This window comes from Vespa crabro, chromosome 20 (assembly GCF_910589235.1).
Source record: "Vespa crabro chromosome 20, iyVesCrab1.2, whole genome shotgun sequence".
In the NCBI taxonomy this organism is placed as follows: Eukaryota; Metazoa; Arthropoda; class Insecta; order Hymenoptera; family Vespidae; genus Vespa; species Vespa crabro.
Window position 1 is genome coordinate 833,956 of NC_060974.1, and position 16,943 is coordinate 850,898.

Sequence of the window (16,943 nt, forward strand, 5' to 3'; positions counted from 1 at the left end):
TGATTTTATATTCTATCGACGCACAATAAAGAATATAACGTTTTTACTATGTTTAAATACGCGTTTTCATATGATAATTGTCGAAAAACCTAATCGACATACGCGAATTTCGGTATTTGCGAAGATAAAATCGTGAAATCTTTAATAATTCTTGTGCCACAGTTAGAAAAATGTTACCAATCGATTCTGAACATTGCATTTCATAAGATCAAACATCAATGTTACATTGGAATAAAAGTTTTTAACATTCTTTCATATCGTATATACGATTTTTCGCTCATATTCGCGTATCGTCGGAAAACGAAAACTTGAAATCTCGTTCAATTTCATTGATTTTTTATTCTATCGATGCAGAATAAAGAATATAACAAGAATATAACGTTTTTACTATGTTTAAATACGCGTTTTCATTAGATAATTGTCGAAAAACGAAATCGACATACGCGAATTTCGGTATATGGGAAGATAAAATCGTGAAATCTTAAATAATTCTTGTGCCATAGTTAGAAAAATGCTACCCATCGATTCAGAACATTGCATTTCATCAGATCAAACTTCTATTTTATATTGGAATCAAAGTTTTTAACATTCTTTCATATCGTATATACGATTTTTCGCTCATATACGCGTATCGTCGAAAAACGAATACTTGAAATCTCATTCAATTTCATTGATTTTTTATTCTATCGATGAAGAATAAAGAATATAACAAGAATATAACGTTTTTACTATGTTTAAATACGCGTTTTCATATGATAATTGTCGAAAAACGTAATCGACATACGCGAATTTCGGTATATGCGAAGATGAAATCGTGAAATCTTTAATAATACTTGTTCCACAGTTAGAAAAATGTTACCAATCGATTCAGAACATTGCAATTCATAAGATCAAACATTTCGTTTATATTGGAATCAAAGTTTTTATCATTCTTTCATATCGTATATAAGATTTTTCGCTCATATACGCGTAGCGTCGAAAAACGAAAAGTTGAAATCTCGTTCAATTTCATTGATTTTATATTCTATCGATGCACAATAACGAATATAACGTGTTTACTATGTTTAAATACGCGTTTTCAATTGATAATTGTCGAAAAACATAATTGACATATGCGAATATCGGTATATGCGAAGATGAAATCGTGAAATCTTTAATAATACTTGTGCCACAGTTATAAAAATGTTTCCAATCGATTCTGAACATTGCATTTCATAAGATCAAACATCTATGTTATATTGGAACCAAAGTTTTTAACATTCTTTCATATCGTATATACGATTTTTCGCTCATATATGCGTATCGTCGAAAAACGAAAAGTTGAAATCTCGTTCAATTTCATTGATTTTATATTCAATCGATGCACAATAAAGAATATAAAGTTTTTACTATGTTTATATACGCGTTTTCATAAGATAATTGTCGAAAAACTTAATCGACATACGCGAATTTCGGTATATGCGAAGATAAAATCGTGAAAACTTTAATAATACTTGTGCCACAGTTAGAAAAATGTTACCAATCGATTCAGAACATATCATTTCATAAGATAAAACATCTATTTTATATTGGAATCAAAGTTTTTAACATTCTTTCATATCGTATATACGATTTTTCGCTCATATACGCGTATCGTCGAAAAACGAAAAGTTGAAATCTCGTTCAATTTCATTGATTCTATATTCCATCGATGCAGAATAAATAATATAACGTTTTTACTGTGTTTAGATACGCGTTTTCATATGATAATTGTCGAAAAACGTAATCGTCATACGGGAATTTCGGTATATGCGAAGATGAAATCGTGAAATCTTTAATAATAATTGTGGCACAGTTTGCAAAATGTTACCAATCGATTCAGAACATTGCACTTCATCAGATCAAACATCTATTTTATATTGTAATCAAAGTTTTTAACATTCAGTCATATCGTATATACTATTTTTCGCACATATAGGCGTATCGTCGAAGAACGAAAACTTGAAATCTCGTTCAATTTCATTGATTTTATATTCTAACGATGCAGAATAAAGAATATAACAAGAATATAACGTTTTTACTATGTTTAAATACGTGTTTTCATATGATAATTGTCGAAAAACGTAATCGACATACGCGAATTTCGGTATATGCGAAGATAAAATCGTGAAACCTTTAATAATACTTGTGCCACAGTTAGAAAAATGTTACCATTCGATTCAGGACATTGCACTTCATAAGATCAAATATCTATTTTATATTTGAATCAAAGTTTTTAACATTCTTACATATCGTTTATACGATTTTTCGCTCATATACGCGTATCGTCGAAAAACAAAAAGTTGAAATCTCGTTCAAATTAATTGATTTTATATTCTATCGATGCAGAATAAAGAATATAACGTTTTTACTATGTTTAAATGCGCGTTTTCATATGATAATAGTCGAAAAAATAATCGACCTACGCGAATTCCGGTATATGCGAAGATAAAATCGTGAAATCTTTAATAATACTTGTGCCACAATTAGAATAATGTTACCAATCAATTCAGAATATTGCATTTCATAAGATCAAACATCTACTTTATATTGGAATCAAAGTTTTTAACATTCTTTCATCACGTATATACGATTTTTCGCTCATATACGAATATCGTCGAAAAACGAAAACTTGATATTTCGTTCAATTTCATTGATTTTATTTTCTATCGAAGCAGATTAAAGAATATAACAAGAATATAACGTTTTTACTTTGTTTAAATAAGCGTTTTCATATGATCATTGTCGAAAAACGTAATCGACATACGCGAATTTCGGTATATGCGAAGATAAAATCGTGAAATCTTTAATAATACTTGTGCCACAGTTAGAAAAATGTTACCAATCGATTCAGAACATTGCATTTCATCAGATTTAACATCTATTTTATATTGGAATCAATGTATTTAACATTCTTTCATATCGTTTATACGATTTTTCGCTCATATACGCGTATCGTCGAAAAACAAAAATGTGAAATCTCGTTCAATTTCATTGATTTTATATTCTATCGAAGCAGAATAAAGAATATAACACGAATATAACGTTTTTACTTTGTTTATATACGCGTTTTCATATGATAATAGTAGAAAAACCTAATCGACATATGCGAATTTCGGTATATGCGAAGATAAAATCGTGAAATCTTTAATAATACTTGTGCCACTGTTAGGAAAATGTTACCAATCGATTCAGAACATTGCATTTCATAAGATCAAACATCTATTTTATATTGGAATCAAAGTTTTTAACATTCTTTCATATCGTATATACGATTTTTCGCTCATATACGCGTATAGTCGAAAAACGAAAACTTGAAATCTCGTTCAATTTCAATGATTTTATATTCTATCGATGCAGAATAATGAATATAACAATAATATAACGTTTTTACTACGTTTAAATACGCGTTTTCATATGATAATTTTCGAAAAACGTAATCGTCATACGCAAATTTCGGTATATGCGAAGATAAAATCTTGAAATCTTTAATAATATTTGTGCCACGGTTAGGAAAATGTTACCAATCGATTCAGAACATTGAATTTCATGAGATCAAACATCTATTTTATATTGGAATCAAAGTTCTTAACATTCTTTCATATCGTATATATGATTTTTCGCTCATATACGTGTATCGTCGAAAAGCGAAAAGTTGAAATCTCGTTCAATTTCATTGATTCTATATTCCATCGATGCAGACTAAATAATATAACGTTTTTACTGTGATTAGATACGCGTTTTCATATGATAATTGTCGAAAAACGTAATCGTCATACGCGAATTTCGGTATATGCGAAGATGAAATCGTGAAATCTTTAATAATAATTGTGGCACAGTTTGAAAAATGTTACCAATCTATTCAGAACATTGCACTTCATCAGATCAAACAACTATTTTATATTGGTATCAAAGTTTTTAACATTCTTTCATATCGTATATACGATTTTTCGCGCATATACGCGTATCGTCGAAATACGAAAAGTTGAAATCTCGTTCAAATTCATTGATTTTATATTCTATCAATGCAGAATAAAGAATATAACAAGAATATGACGTTTTTACTATGATTAAATACGCGTTTTCATATGATAATTGTCGAAAAACGTAATCGACATACGCAAATTTCGGTATATGCGAAGATAAAATCGTGAAATCTTTAATAATATTTGTGCCACAGTTAGGAAAATGTTACCCATCGATTCAGAACATTGCATTTCATCAGATCTAACATCTATTTTATATTGGAATCAATGTATTTAACATTCTTTCATATCGTTTATACGATTTTTCGCTCATATACGCATATCGTCGAAAAACAAAAACGTGAAATCTCGTTCAATTTCATTGATTTTATATTCTATCGAAGCAGAATAAAGAATATAACACGAATATAACGTTTTTACTTTGTTTAAATACGCGTTTTCATATGATAATTGTCGAAAAATGTAATCTACATACGCGAATTTCGGTATATGCGAAGATAAAATCGTGAATCTTTAATAATACTTGGGCCACAGTTAGAAAAATGTTACCAATCGATTCAGAACATTGCATTTCATAAGATCAAACATCTATTTTATATTGGAATCGAAGTTTTTAACATCCTTTCATATCGTATATACGATTTTTCGCTCATATACGCGTATCGTCGAAAAACGAAAACTTGAAATCTCGTTCAATTTCATTGATTTTATATTCTATCGATGCAGAATAAAGAATATAACAAGAATATAACGTTTTTACTCTATGTAAATACGCGTTTTCATAGGATAATTGTCGAAAAACGTAATCGACATACGCGAATTTCGGTATATGCGAAGATAAATCGTGTAATCTTTAATAATACATGTGCCACATTTTGAAAAATGTTACCAATCGATTGAGAAAATTGCATTTCATAAGATCAAACATGTATTTTATATTGGAATCAAAGTTTTTAATATTGTTTCATATCGTATATACGATTTTTCGCTCATATACGCGTATCGTCCAAAGACGAAAAGTTGAAATCTCGTTCAATTTCATTGATTGTATATTCTATCGATAGAGAATGAAGAATATAACAATAATATAACGTTTTTACTATGTTTAAATACGGGTTTTCATATGATAATTGTTGGAAAACCTAATCGACATACGCGAATTTCGGTATATGCGAAGATAAAATCGTAAAATCTTTAATAATACTTGTGCCACATTTTGAAAAATGTTACCAATCGATTCAGAAAATTGCATTTCATAAGATCAGACATCTCCTTTATATTGGAATCAAAGTTTATAACATTGTTTCATATCGTATATACGATTTTTCGCACATATACGCGTATCGTCGTAAAACGAAAAGTTGAAATCTCGTTCATTTACATTGATTTTATATTCTATCGACGCAGAATAAAGAATATAACATGAATATAACGTTTTTACTATGATTAAATACGCGTCTTCATATGATAATTGTCGAAAAACGTAATCGACATAGGTGAATATCGGTATATGCGAAGATAAAATCGGGAAAGCTTTAATAATACTTGTGCCACAGTTAGAAATATGTTACCAATCGATTCAGAACATATAATTTCATAAGATCAAATATCTATTTTATATTGGAATCAAAGTTTTTAACATTCTTTCATATCGTATATAAGATTTTTCGCTCATATACGCGTATCGTCGAAAAACGAAAAGTTGAAATCTCGTTCAATTTCATTGATTTTATATTCTATCGACGCACAATAAAGAATATAACGTTTTTACTATGTTTAAATACGCGTTTTCATATGATAATTGTCGAAAAACCTAATCGACATACGCGAATTTCGGTATATGCGAAGATAAAATCGTGAAATCTTTAATAATACTTGTGCCACAGTTAGAAAAATGTTACCAAACGATTCTGAACATTGCATTTCATAAGATCAAACATCAATGTTACATTGGAATAAAAGTTTTTAACATTCTTTCATATCGTATATACGATTTTTCGCTCATATTCGCGTATCGTCGGAAAACGAAAACTTGAAATCTCGTTCAATTTCATTGATTTTTTATTCTATCGATGCAGAATAAAGAATATAACAAGAATATAACGTTTTTACTATGTTTAAATACGCGTTTTCATTAGATAATTGTCGAAAAACGAAATCGACATACGCGAATTTCGGTATATGGGAAGATAAAATCGTGAAATCTTAAATAATTCTTGTGCCATAGTTAGAAAAATGCTACCCATCGATTCAGAACATTGCATTTCATCAGATCAAACTTCTATTTTATATTGGAATCAAAGTTTTTAACATTCTTTCATATCGTATATACGATTTTTCGCTCATATACGCGTATCGTCGAAAAACGAATACTTGAAATCTCATTCAATTTCATTGATTTTTTATTCTATCGATGAAGAATAAAGAATATAACAAGAATATAACGTTTTTACTATGTTTAAATACGCGTTTTCATATGATAATTGTCGAAAAACGTAATCGACATACGCGAATTTCGGTATATGCGAAGATGAAATCGTGAAATCTTTAATAATACTTGTTCCACAGTTAGAAAAATGTTACCAATCGATTCAGAACATTGCAATTCATAAGATCAAACATTTCGTTTATATTGGAATCAAAGTTTTTATCATTCTTTCATATCGTATATACGATTTTTCGCTCATATACGCGTAGCGTCGAAAAACGAAAAGTTGAAATCTCGTTCAATTTCATTGATTTTATATTCTATCGATGCACAATAACGAATATAACGTGTTTACTATGTTTAAATACGCGTTTTCATATGATAATTGTCGAAAAACATAATTGACATATGCGAATATCGGTATATGCGAAGATGAAATCGTGAAATCTTTAATAATACTTGTGCCACAGTTATAAAAATGTTTCCAATCGATTCTGAACATTGCATTTCATAAGATCAAACATCTATGTTATATTGGAACCAAAGTTTTTAACATTCTTTCATATCGTATATACGATTTTTCGCTCATATATGCGTATCGTCGAAAAACGAAAAGTTGAAATCTCGTTCAATTTCATTGATTTTATATTCTATCGATGCACAATAAAGAATATAAAGTTTTTACTATGTTTATATACGCGTTTTCATAAGATAATTGTCGAAAAACTTAATCGACATACGCGAATTTCGGTATATGCGAAGATAAAATCGTGAAAACTTTAATAATACTTGTGCCACAGTTAGAAAAATGTTACCAATCGATTCAGAACATATCATTTCATAAGATAAAACATCTATTTTATATTGGAATCAAAGTTTTTAACATTCTTTCATATCGTATATACGATTTTTCGCTCATATACGCGTATCGTCGAAAAACGAAAAGTTGAAATCTCGTTCAATTCCATTGATTTTATATTCTATCGATGCACAATAAAGAATATAACGTTTTTACTATGTTTAAATACGCGTTTTCTTAAGATAATTGTCGAAAAACTTAATCGACATACGCGAATTTCGGTATATGAGAAGTTGAAATCGTGAAATCTTTAATAATACTTGTGCCACAGTTAGAAAAATGTTACCAATCGATTCAGAACATTGCATTTCATAAGATCAAACATCTATTTTATATTGGAATCAAAGTTTTTAACATTCTTTCATATCGTATATACGATTTTTCGCTCATATACGCGTATCGTCGAAAAACGAAAAGTTGAAATCTCGTTCAATTTAATTGATTTTATATTCTATCGATGCACAATAAAGAATATAACGTTTTTACTATGTTTAAATACGCGTTTTCATAAGATAATTGTCGAAAAACTTAATCGACATACGCGAATTTCGGTATATGCGAAGATAAAATCGTGAAAGCTTTAATAATACTTGTGCCACAGTTAGAAAAATGTTACCAATCGATTCAGAACATATCATTTCATAAGATAAAACATTTATTTTATATTGGAATCAAAGTTTTTAACATTCTTTCATATCGTATATACGATTTTTCGCTATTATACGCGTATCGTCGAAAAATGAAAAGTTGAAATCTCGTTCAATTTCATTGATTTTATATTCTATCGATGCACAATAAAGAATATAACGTTTTTACTATGTTTAAATACGCGTTTTCTTTTGATAATTGCCGAAAAACATAATCGACATACGCGAATTTCGGTATATGCGAAGATAAAATCGTGAAATCTTTAATAATACTTGTGCCACAGTTAGAAAAATGTTACCCATCGATTCAGAACATTGCATTTCAACAGATCAAACATCTATTTTATATTGGAATCAATGTTTTTAACATTCTTTCATATCGTATATACGATTTCTCGCTCATATACGCGTATCGTCGAAAAACGAATACTTGAAATCTCATTCAATTTCATTGATTTTTTATTCTATCGATGCAGAATAAAGAATATAACAAGAATATAACGTTTTTACTATGTTTAAATTCGCGTTTTCATTAGATAATTGTCGAAAATGAAATCGACATACTCGAATTTCGGTATATGGGAAGATAAAATCGTGAAATCTTAAATAATACTTGTGCCATAGTTAGAAAAATGTTACCCATCGATTCAGAACATTGCATTTCATCAGATCAAACATCTATTTTATATTGGAATCAAAGTTTTTAACATTCTTTCATATCGTATATACGATTTTTCGCTCATATATGCGTATCGTCGAAAAACGAAAAGTTGAAATCTCGTTCAATTTCATTGATTTTATATTCTATCGATGCACAATAAAGAATATAACGTTTTTACTATGTTTAAATACGCGTTTTCATAAGATAATTGTCGAAAAACTTAATCGACATACGCGAATTTCGGTATATGCGAAGATAAAATCGTGAAAACTTTAATAATACTTGTGCCACAGTTAGAAAAATGTTACCAATCGATTCAGAACATATCATTTCATAAGATAAAACATCTATTTTATATTGGAATCAAAGTTTTTAACATTCTTTCATATCGTATATACGATTTTTCGCTCATATACGCGTATCGTCGAAAAACGAAAAGTTGAAATCTCGTTCAATTTCATTGATTTTATATTCTATCGATGCACAATAAAGAATATAACGTTTTTACTATGTTTAAATACGCGTTTTAATATGATAATTGTCGAAAAACTTAATCGATATACGCGAATTTCGGTATATGCGAAGATAAAATCGTGAAAGCTTTAATAATACTTGTGCCACAGTTAGAAAAATGTTTCCAATCGATTCTGAACATCGCATTTCATAAGATCAAACATTTATGTTATATTGGAATCAAAGTTTTTAACATTCTTTCATATCGTATATACGTTTTTTCGCTCATATATGCGTATCGTCGAAAAACGAAAAGTTGAAATCTCGTTCAATTTCATTGATTTTATATTCTATCGATGCACAATAAAGAATATAACGTTTTAACTATGTTTAAATACGCGTTTTAATATGATAATTGTCGAAAAACTTAATCGATATACGCGAATTTCGGTATATGCGAAGATAAAATCGTGAAAGCTTTAATAATACTTGTGCCACAGTTAGAAAAATGTTTCCAATCGATTCTGAACATCGCATTTCATAAGATCAAACATTTATGTTATATTGGAATCAAAGTTTTTAACATTCTTTCATATCGTATATACGTTTTTTCGCTCATATATGCGTATCGTCGAAAAACGAAAAGTTGAAATCTCGTTCAATTTCATTGATTTTATATTCTATCGATGCACAATAAAGAATATAACGTTTTAACTATGTTTAAATACGCGTTTTCATATGATAATTGTCGAAAAACGTAATCGACATACGCGAGTTTCGGTATATGCGAAGATAAAATCGTGAAAGCTTTAATAATACTTGTGCCACAGTTAGAAAAATGTTACCAATCGATTCAGAACATATCATTTCATAAGATCAAACATCTATTTTATATTGGAATCAAAAGTTTTTAACATTCTTTCATATCGTAAATACGATTTTTCGCTCATATACGCGTATCGTCGAAAAACTAAAGTTGAAATCTCGTTCAATTTCATTGATCTTATATTCTATCGATGCAGAATAAAGAATATAACAAGAATATAACGTTTTTACTATGTTTAAATACGTGTTTTCATATGAAAATTGACGAAAAACCTAATCATAATGTTATTATTATTATCCCTGTAATCGTTAATATCGTTGTTACTTTTATTATTATTATTATTATTATTATTATTATTATTATTATTGTTTTTATCGTCATTATCGTTATTATCGTTATTATCTTTTCTATTGTTATTATTGTTATTAATTTTATGTTATTTTCCTTAATTTCGTTGTTATCTTTATTATTGTTATTATTGTTATTATTATCATCGTTGTCATCGTTACTATCCTTACATTCGTTATAAATATTATCATTAGCATTATCGATATTATCCTTATTATTTTAATTAATGTTTTTATAATTATTATTATTATTATTGTTATTATCGATAATACTGTTACTATTTTTATCCATGTTAACGTTATTATCGTTATTATCGTTATTGTTAATATAATTATTACCGTTATTATTGTTTATATTATTAGAATTATTATTGTTTTTATACTTATTACTTTTATCATTATTATCGTTATTGTCGACAATACTTTAATCTTGTAATTATTGTAATTATAAATATTATTATTATCGTTATAATCGTTACTATCGTTATTATCGTTATTATCGTTATAAAAATTAATTTTATTATCGTTACAATCCATAATATCGCTATTATCATTGTTAACATTATTATCGTTATTATCATTATTATCCTTATTATGATTATTATTGTTATTATTGTTATAATTATTACTATTAATATCGTTATTAACGTTATTAACACTATTATCGTTATTGTAGTTATTACTATTATTATTATTATCATTAACATCGTTAATATCGTTATTTTCGTTATTATAGCTATCATTGTTATTATTATAATCATTATTATCGTTAAGATCTTTTTTGTCGTTGTTATTGTTATTTTTATCATCACTAATTTTGTTATTATCCTATTATCGTTATTATCGCTACTATTATTATCGTTATTATTGTAATTATTGTTATTATTACTTTCGTTGTCATCGGTATTATTATTATTATTATTATTATTATTATTATTATTATTATTATTATTGTTATTCTCTTTAATATCATTAATTTCATTATTATTATTATTACTATTATTATTATTATAGTTATTACCTGTATTATTGTTAATATAATTACCGAAACAATCGATATTATCGTTATTATTTTCATCGATAATATAGTTATCGTCCATATTAATGTTATATCAAAAAATATATAATCATCAGTATCGTTCCTATTGTAACTATTATTCATATAATTAACATCGTTCATATCGTTATTATTGTTTATAACGTTATTCTTATAATTATCCTAATTGTCGATGTGATCGTTATTATTATTATTATAATTATAATATGAACGTTATTATTGTTATTATCGTTATTATTGTTATTATTATTTCTATTATTATCATTAATATGGTTATTAATGTTATTATTATTAAAGTTAATTTCGTTTTTACTATTAATGTTGTTTCTATTGTAATTATAATTATTATGTTCGATATTATAATTATTATCTTTTTTATTGATAATAGTATGATTAATGTTATCGTTATTATCGCAATTATTTTATTATCGATATTATTATTATTATTATTATTATCGTTATTATTGTTATTATCGTTATCAATAATATTTCTATTACCTTTATTAACGTTATTATTGTAATTATTATTATTATCATCTTTATAATCGTAATTATCGTTATTAATTTTATTTTTATTGTCGTTACTATCGCTATTATTGCTTTGTTATCATCGTTATTATCGTTATTATATTTATTATTGCTATTATTATTATCGTTATAAAAGTTAAAATTGTTACTATTGTTAGCAGTATTATCATTATTTTCGTTATTAACAATGATTATATATTATTATCTTTATTAACGTCAATTTTGTTATTATTTTTATTATTATTATTAGCGTTATTATCGTAATTATCGTTATAAATATTACAATTATTACGGTTATTATTGTTAATATTGTTATTATTATCAATATATACGTTAGTGTTGTTATTGTTATTTTTATTATTTTTATTATTACCGTTATTATCGTAATTGTCGTTAATAATTTTATTATTATTAACCTTATTATAGTAATTATCGTTATTATCGTTATTATTCTTAATATTATTATCGTTATAATCGTTATTATTGTTATTATTATTATTATTCTTATAATTACTATCCTTATTGTTATATACACCCACAGCAGGAGAAAATGATGCCTAGCAAATCGGAGGATAGGCCGAGAAAGAGAACAAGGCCAGACGTGATCTTCCTGAAACATGGGAAGGTAAATTTTACACAGACGTAGTCGGAAATATCCACCAGTGCTTCAAGACCAGCGACACAGGGCTAGACGTTAGATCGTTCCGTCAGACCAGAATTGGAGGAGTTCTCCTCGAACTTAAGAAGACCACAGCGCATATTAGGGTCTCATTTGCAGAAACCGTCAGGAAAGAAGTAGGAGAAACGAGCAACATCACGGAACTGGTCCCTAAAGCTGCGCTGGAAGTACGGAACTGCGATTGCTTCACATCGGTGGAGGAAGTCGAGGAGACCCTAAAGAGGATCATGCCAGACTACGCGGGGAAACTAGAGTTTAAATTGACGAACCCCAACGGGAGACAAAAACGCCTGGCTCTCGTCAGACTATAAGAGGAAGCAGCTGCGAAGCTTTTAAAGGAGGGCCGAGTGCTGGTCGGCTTCGTTAGCTGCAGGGTCAGGCGAAGAGCAGAAGTGAGGCGATGCTACCGCTGTCTCGACTATGGTCAATATAACGCCTCGTGCATGGGCCAAGATCGCAGTAAGTTTTGAAATTTTTGCGTCGCCACGGAGCACAAGTTCGAAGAATGCAAGGTCAGCGATCCTACTTGTTTGTTGTGGTCCAATAGCGTTGATGAACCTAAGAAGCATCTGGCGGGATGAAGGGTCTGCAAAGCTTTCCAGGAGGCCCATGCAACAGCCAACAAAAGGACAACAGGATGAGGGTACTTCAGGGTAATCTCAATATGAGCAGGACCTTGCACCTCCTTCTAAACCAGCTCTGCCAAGAGAAACAAACTGATATCGTTTTAATCAGGGAACAGTACCAGGACACAGCAGGATTCGGATGGTACGCAGACAAATTTGTCACCGCGGCCATTTGGATCCCAGATCCCCGACATTTACATGAGTCGGATCAAGGATCCGCATGCAGATACGTTTGGGTGAGACACAACTCGAGGACTTATGTCAGTGTATATCTCACCCCGAACGACCGGATAGACGACTTCCAGACCAAACTGGACGATCTGGAAGACGCGCTGCGGGAAATGCAAGGGGATCTCAGTGTGGCTGGAGACCTCAATGCCAAAACTCTCAAATGGGGGGAGGCCAGGTCGGACTCCAGAGGAAGACGAATCATGGAGTTGGCGTCGAGACTAGAGCTATCAGTACTCAACTCAGGCTCGACAAAAACATTCCGTAGGCCTGGCTACAGAGAGACGATCCCGGACGTCTCTCTAGTCAACGAACAACTTGTAGCAAGGGTCGCAGGCTGGCGGGTAATTGAGGATTATATCAGGAGCGACCATCAGTACATCCTCTTCGATGTACACGATAGGAGGCCAGCCGTGACAATACCAGAAAGACCCCCACGGTGGAATATTGCAAAAATGGATCGTGAGAGGGTTTCTTCGGTCATAGAAGAAGGTTGGAGATCCCTTCAAATTGCTTCCGCGAGTCTATCGCCACCAGCGCAAGCCAGGATGATTGCTGCAGCAACTATGCAGCTCATCCAAAAGGCTTGCGCGATAGCGGTGCCAAAGAAGACCACGAAACTGCAGAGGCGTACTGCTTACTGGTGGACGAACGAGATCGCAGATTTTCGTAAGAAGTGCTTAATGCTTCGCCGATTGGTACAACGAGCGAAGGGACGCGAACTTGACGCTGCTCCTTTGTCTGGATAGTATCAAGCGCCCAAAACGCTTTTTAGGTGGGCCATCAAGGCCAGTCAAAGATGGTGCTGGAAGGAGCCTTGCCTGTAAAACAATCAGAATCCGTGGGGATTAGGGTATCAGATCGTTTCTCGCAAGCTGAGGACTCGAATGCAAGGAATCCCTCAGGACGCGAGGACGTTAGAATACATCGTGCATACTCTGTTCTCGTCACAGCCGAAGACAGAGATAATCATGGCTGCGTCTGGCATAACAGAGGCGCCACAATTTACGGAAGAAGAGCTACTTAGGGCCGCATCTTTTAAGCGGAACAAGAAAGCTACAGATCCTGACGGACTTCCAGCGGAAATAATTAAAGTCATCGCGCAGAGTTATCCTGAGCTCTTGTTAAACATGTACATCATGTGCCTCAGTGAAGGCATCTTCCCCGTCCCGTGGCAGAAAGCGAGGCTTGTGCTCATCAGTAAGGGCAAGGGTCCAGCAGATGCATTCGTCATTCAGGCCTATCTGTATGCTCGATACGGCTGGCAAGCCTGGAGAAGCAGCTTAGGCCACGGTTGCACGCAGCCGTGAGGGCAGCAGGGGATCTCGCTGCCCGACAGTATTGATTTCGATCCGGCCTCTCCACCACCCACGCAGTTCTGGAGGTTGTCACGGCCGCAAAAATGGCCGTGCCCAGGAATCACCATTCCCGCTCTTTGTGTCTGCTGGCCACCTTAGACGTGAGAAATGCCTTCAACTCCGTCAGGTGGGACTTGGCCATGGAAGCGCTCGAACGTAATTTCAGAGTTCCGGGATACCTACTCCGAATTCTTGGGGATTACCTGAACGAGTGCTTTCTAGAATACAATACAGGCGATGGTCCAAGAAGCTTGGAATTGTCATAGGGGGCAGCTCAGGGCTCCATACTAGGACCGGATATCTGGAATATATTCTATGACGGTATCGTACGTATGGCATTCCTGATGGTGCTTTCTTGGTTGAGTATGCAGATGACATTCCAGTTTTCATAACTACAAGAGACACGGAGGGGGCACAGCTGCAGCTCAACCATGTCATGCGCAGAGTCATCTCCTGGATGGAAAAGCACGGGCTATCCTTAGCAGCATAGAAAACAGAGATCGTGCTTTTAACGAAGAAGCGCTTCAACACCTTGCGCAGCTTCACTGTAGGAGTGATGCTCAATTGCAAACTGAATTACGGAGAGCATATAATAAGGGCGGCTGACAAGGCGGCAATAGTTGTAGCCACGCTGGGCACACTCATGGCCTATGTCAACGACCCCCGGCCATGCACTAGGCTAATAAATATTTGTGCCGCCGACGCAGTCATGCTGTACGGCGTAGAAATATGGGCCAAGGCGCTGCGAAAGGAGAAATATCGCAAGCGCATAGCCGCGGTACAGAGGTGGGGCGCTCACCGAATCGCGTCGTCCTACTGCACGGTCTCTGAATCCGCTGTGGTAGTGGTCGCGGGAGTAATTCCGATAGATCTTCTAGCCTGGGAGAGACTATTCGTCCACCAGCAGAGGTCCGTTTTGGGTAAGGAGGAGGCATCAAGGCTCTCCAGGTCTACCAGCATCGAGATCTGGTAAAGCAGATGGGAGCAGGAAACTAGGGGCAGATGGACTGCCCGACTCATCTGTCGACTAGAGATCTGGATAAACCAGGAGGCGGGAGAGGTAGATTTCTACCTCACCAAATTCCTGACTGGACATGGATTATTCCGCTCCTAATTCGCAAAGATGAGGAAAGCAGCAGATGGCAACTGCCCCTATGGCGACTCAACCGTTGACGACGACCACCACACATTCTTTATATGTGCACGGTGGAGCGCCGAACGATTTGCCCTGGAGCAGGAGCTCGGAGACTTCTCGCCGGACAACATTGTCGAGAAAATGCTGCGAGGGCATAAGCAGTGGAACAGGGTTGCCTGCTGCGTGAGGGCAATCGTACGTAAAGAATAGAATGATATGGGCGGCCCATAGACGTGCCACCAACTTTGCTTCAGATTCCTGCCACGTACAGCCGAATTGATGGAGTCCAATTTATGGGACATGATGTAGTGGCGCCATCCCGAAGTAATGTCATATGACGGTTCCTGGATGGTTTCACTATGCCATTAGGATGGAAATGAGTTTAGTAGGAAATGCCTATTCCAACGGTTATTATCGATATTATCGTTATCAACGTTATTATTGTTATTGTTATTATTGTTTTTATCGTTATTATTATTATTATAGTTATTATTATTATTATAGTTATTATTATTATTATTATTATTATTATTATTATTATTATTATTATTATCCTTATAATCGCTATTATTGTAATTACTGTTATTATTATTATTATTTTTATTATTTTCGTTATTATCGTTATTATCATTATTATCATCATTATTGTTTATAATATTACTATAATTAACGTTATTATTGTTATTATTGATAATAATATTATTTTTATTATCTTTATTATTGTTATTATCGTTATTATAAATATTTTTGTCATTAATGTTATTATCGTTATTATCGATATTATCTTTATTATCGTTATTGTCGTTATTATCGTTATTATCGTTATTATTGGGTTATTATTATTATCGTTATTAACGCCATAATCGTTATTATTGCTATTATTATTAATATTTTCGTTATTACCGTTATTATCGTTATTAATTTAATTTTTGTTTTCTTTATTATCGTTATTATCGACATTATTAATATTATTATCGTTATTTTCCTTCTTACCGTTATTATTGTTATTATTATTATTATTATTATTCTCTGTATTATCGTTATCATTGCTATTATCGCAATTATTGTTATTCCAATTATTATTGTTAACGTTATTATTGTCATTAT

The 16,943-nt window shown here is 31.9% G+C and overlaps 1 protein-coding gene across 1 annotated transcript; it reads left to right on the forward strand.

The window, feature by feature from the left end:
- The first annotated feature begins 15,257 nt into the window (after nucleotides 1-15,257).
- Nucleotides 15,258-15,674, forward strand: LOC124431204. The gene has a single exon (XM_046978809.1). It carries the CDS (start codon nucleotides 15,258-15,260, stop codon nucleotides 15,672-15,674), a length of 417 nt encoding a protein of 138 aa, XP_046834765.1.
- Nucleotides 15,675-16,943: the final 1,269 nt, after the last annotated feature.

What these genes read in the sequence shown, in the direction of transcription:
- LOC124431204 (XM_046978809.1), top strand. Translation starts at nt 15,258, where the DNA reads ATGCTCAATTGCAAACTGAATTACGGAGAGCATATAATAAGGGCGGCT.